General features: G+C 38.1%; 1 protein-coding gene across 1 annotated transcript in view; it reads left to right on the top strand.

Annotated features, from left to right (window-relative positions):
* Positions 1-4,205, top strand: part of CAB39L (calcium binding protein 39 like) — a 109,105-nt gene that overhangs the window by 23,417 nt on the left and 81,483 nt on the right. The window contains exon 3 of the mRNA XM_007946350.2: positions 1,966-2,084. Coding sequence (XP_007944541.1) covers positions 1,966-2,084 — 119 coding nt within the window. The remainder of the gene's footprint in view (positions 1-1,965; positions 2,085-4,205) is intronic.

Raw genomic sequence — 4,205 nt, forward strand, 5'->3', positions numbered from 1 at the left:
TTTCTGAAAATTTAGTATTAATCTTCTGGATTTCTGTGTGTATATTTTGTATCATTTCTAATTTTTCATTTATTTTGTCATTTTGTTCTTGTATTGTCTTTTGAAATTGTTCTAGGGTTTTCTCTGTGTTTTCCTTGATCTGTCTCTCAATTCATTGAAGATACCTAAATATAATTCTTTTGAATTCTTTATCAGGGAATTCAAATGCTGCATCTTCCTCTGGGATGTGTTTTGGGTCTGTATCCTGGTCCCTTGTTTCTCCTTCTTTATCTTGCTTCTTTGTGTGGACTGTGATGCTCTCTTGTCTCGGAGGCATTGTGACATTTTTGTGTTTATATTTAATTGGTGATTGTATGTTGGATTGACTTGTCCACGATTTTCATTTTCTTTGTTTTGTTTGTATGTTATCTATGCAGGCAGGGTACTGTGCTCCTCTATTTGCTAGTTGACAGCACTTACACTCACCACCTGTCTCCTTTCCTTTTGTCAGCCTCTTGTATGTCCCTGCCAACCTTGCCAAACACAGCCTATTGTTAGGTCCTAGGAATCTGAATGAGATCCTAACACATTAAAATCCAAAATGGTTGCCACTTGTAAAGATTCAAAATGGCTGCATGCTTGGTCACTTTAAATATACACAATGGCCACTATTTGCAAACATTCAAAATGACTGCACCCTCAGTCACTTTAAATATCTAAAATGGCTGCCACATGTAAACAATCAAACTGGCTACACCCTCCAGACAGTGGAAAGTCTCCCTTCTTGCTGTTTCCCTTCCTAGTCATAGGCCACCAGTGCAGTCATCCCTGTAGCCCTTGGTGACCAGGGCTGATCTTTAGGTCATTTCTCAGGTCCCAACACTACTTGGAAATATTCCGGCTGTTGGTCCTGTCAGAGTAGCTGACAGTCTGCAGCTCCAACTGTCTCTGTACTCACTGTTTTCATTCAGGTTTTTCCACTATTGGTGCCTAATCCACTTCTGTATAGTTCCTTTCAAAGCTCAGGCTCCAGGATTATTTTCTATATCTCTGTCAATTGGTTTTTCTTTTCTTTGCTGAAGAGGGTCTGTGTCACTTGTCTGCCTATTCCTCCATCTTACTGGAAGTCTCAGCAACCAAAACTTTTAAGTTATTAAAATTTACATTGTTTTCTGAAATTATTTACCAAGAAATTTTCTCAGGATACAATGAATATTGAAGGAATGACAAACCAATTCAAACCCACAAGCCACTCCTCAGAAGGAAGGTTGGGCAATCTACTTCTGTAGTGATACTGGCTCAGAAAGCCAAGGAGGGGTCACCATGAGTCGGCACATAACGATGACAACAACAGCAACAACATTACTGCATAATTACTTCTATTCCTCTAGGCTGGATATGATTTCTTAAGATCATATAGGTCAAATGTACTCAACTCATAGAAAACTCCCTTTTTTTTTAAAATTACGACACCAAGAAGGGGTTGGGAATGATAAAGTGAAGGGAAAAAATTAACAAAAAGTACATATATCTAAGAAAAAGGGGTTTGATTCTAACCCACATAAATTTACTAAAATCTTCACTTTATTTTCTTCATATGTTTTCCTTTCTTATTTATGAAGGTTTAAACAATGTTAATTACAATTTTCTTCAAAGGTAAAAAAAATGTACAATTTCTCCTCTTCACTGCTGTTTTATATCCTGTTATGCTTTTTTGTTTACTTCTGTGAGAAACGGACCTGCAATTGCTCAGATATCCCACAGTGTAAATACTGTGGAAAGGGCTGTGTCTGTCTTGTTGAATTTGTGTTTTAAAGTGCAGCTTGTAAAGAGTAAATTATCTAATGTTTTTGTATACAAAGGGCAGTTCTATTTCTCTCTCTCTGTGTGTGTGTGTGTCGTATGAGCTTTTGAGATAGAATTCATATATCATACAACTTGCTCATATAAAGTGTATAATTCATTTCTTGTTTGTTTCTTTAACAGGGAAAGAAAGATGTGACCCAGATATTTAATAACATCCTGAGAAGACAGATAGGCACTCGGAGCCCTACTGTGGAGTACATCAGTGCTCATCCTCATATCCTATTTATGCTCCTGAAAGGGTAGGTGCATGGCTTCCCTTAAAGTCAATGGTGATATAGAATCGTGGTTAAAAGTTTCTATTTTGGAATCACATTAAAACTGTTAGCCATGTTTGAAGTCAGCCCTCCAGATCTGTGTCTCCCTATTTTTGTAGCTAAATCCTTTGTACCTCTTTGATTCTAAATAAAGTTCTTTCTATTCATTGCCACTCTTTCTTCAACTTTTCTGTTAGCTCTGTCTCTTCACATTATTGTACTGCTCGTGCTTCCCAATCTGCCCTTTTCTTACCTGGCCATTATTTTTTTCCTGCTGTGTAAGGCTGAATCCCCTCGGAGGGGAGGAAACACTGCAAAAATAAAATTAATTAATTTTAATTTTTTTTAAAATAAATAAAGACTGGATCCCCTCATACACATACCATTATTCTGGTATTGAGAACTCAAATATAGATAAAGGAATCCTTCCAGTGGCTAGCATATGCCAAAGTGATACCCTTCTTCCACAGGGATAGAGTAAGTAGTACTGTATGCATATGAGGCCACACTAGAAAACCAAACCAAACTCACTGCCATCAAGTCAATTCTGACTCATAGTGACCCCTTTTGGTTTTCCAAGGCAGTAATTTTTACAGAAGTAGATTGCCCCATCTTCTTTCCACGGAGTGGCTGGTGGGTTGAACCTGTAACTTTTTGGTTAGCAGTCAAAAGTCTTAGGCACCACGCCACTAGAGCTGCTTATATGTGACCATAGGGGAGCCAACAGACTGAAATCAAGCTAAATATTAGAATCTCTGGTTATTATTTTTTGTGTATACTTATTTACAAATGTTTCTTGGGCATTTCGAGCCCCTCTAAATCCTAACAACTGCAGACCCTTAAGCAAGGCTTAGGGATAACAGGCTACCTTCTCCCCTTTCCTAGCTTTCTATCCTACCTTCTCAAACCCAGCATGGCTCTTTTAATTTTGCAGCCCTCATCCTTTCATTTCATACTTATCCTTTCATATCCAATTCCCAATTCCTCCTCTGCACATTTTTAACTTTTAATTTTGTCAAACTAACATGTAACACAAGGAGCCGTGGTGGTGCGAATGGTTAAGCAGTCAGCTGCTCACCAAAAGACTGGGGGTTTGAACTCACCTGGGGCTCTGCAAGACAAAGGCCTAGCGATCTGCTCCCATAAAGGTTACAGCCTGGAAAACCCTCTAGTGCAGTTCTGCTCGACTCAGTGGCGCCTAACAGCAGCAATGATGTATAACACACTGTTGAATAATCAGATATATCAGTGAACAGCAGCTCTCTGCTTCTTTCTTCTCCATTCCTTAATCTCATTACCCAGAGGCACCACTTTCATCTTTTTCATTTGTTCATCTGGTTTTTACCTCCATACAGGCAATCTCCAGGTTGTAAGTGTCCGAATTATGGACAACTCCTATTGGGCATTTAATGAAGAACTTTGAACTGGGTCTTTCATGATCAATGAAAAGAAAAAGAGAACAGACTGAAATTTTACAATTTGGGTGACTCCTCATGGTAACCAGAAAGGGAAAAATTACAGGTCAAAGCCCTGGAATGGGAGGCTCAGAAGAGCCTCCTTTCAGGAGCTTAATGCATGAGATTTGATTATTTGGCAGGATTGTGGACCGTAAACATTCAATGCAGCGTGATTGGCTGTCATCTCTGAGTGGGACTGGACCATCTTGGAGTAGGGCAGCACTGTTTCAAACCTCTGCTTTAATGTTATGTAAATTTGCTCTCACTTTGAAACTATTGAACCAACCCATCCATATTTCCAACAAATTCTTTGTCACAGTCACCTTCACTTGCTGCACGTTCAGCTTTTAAATCTTGGAGAGTTTCAAGCCTTTTTTTGAACTAAATTACAGGTAAATAAGAACCTTTGGCACCTGTTCTGACTGACCTACAAATTCAAGTTAAAGATCTACTCATTTGTAACCAGGAAACTGTCTGTAATACTAAATAATGGGCTATCCTAATTTTTTATTATCAATTTTAAAATATCTTTTGAATTTCTCATAGGCTAGATCATAATTGTGTGTTTCTGTTACTGCTATCATTCCATTTTTCTTCTCCTTACTCTCACAATATTTTTTAACACAATTTTAAATTTTATTAATAATCA

The sequence above is a fragment of the Orycteropus afer genome, unplaced genomic scaffold (assembly GCF_000298275.1).
Source record: "Orycteropus afer afer isolate SDZICR_OR568_19922 unplaced genomic scaffold, OryAfe1.0 scaffold00157, whole genome shotgun sequence".
Taxonomy (NCBI): Eukaryota; Metazoa; Chordata; class Mammalia; order Tubulidentata; family Orycteropodidae; genus Orycteropus; species Orycteropus afer.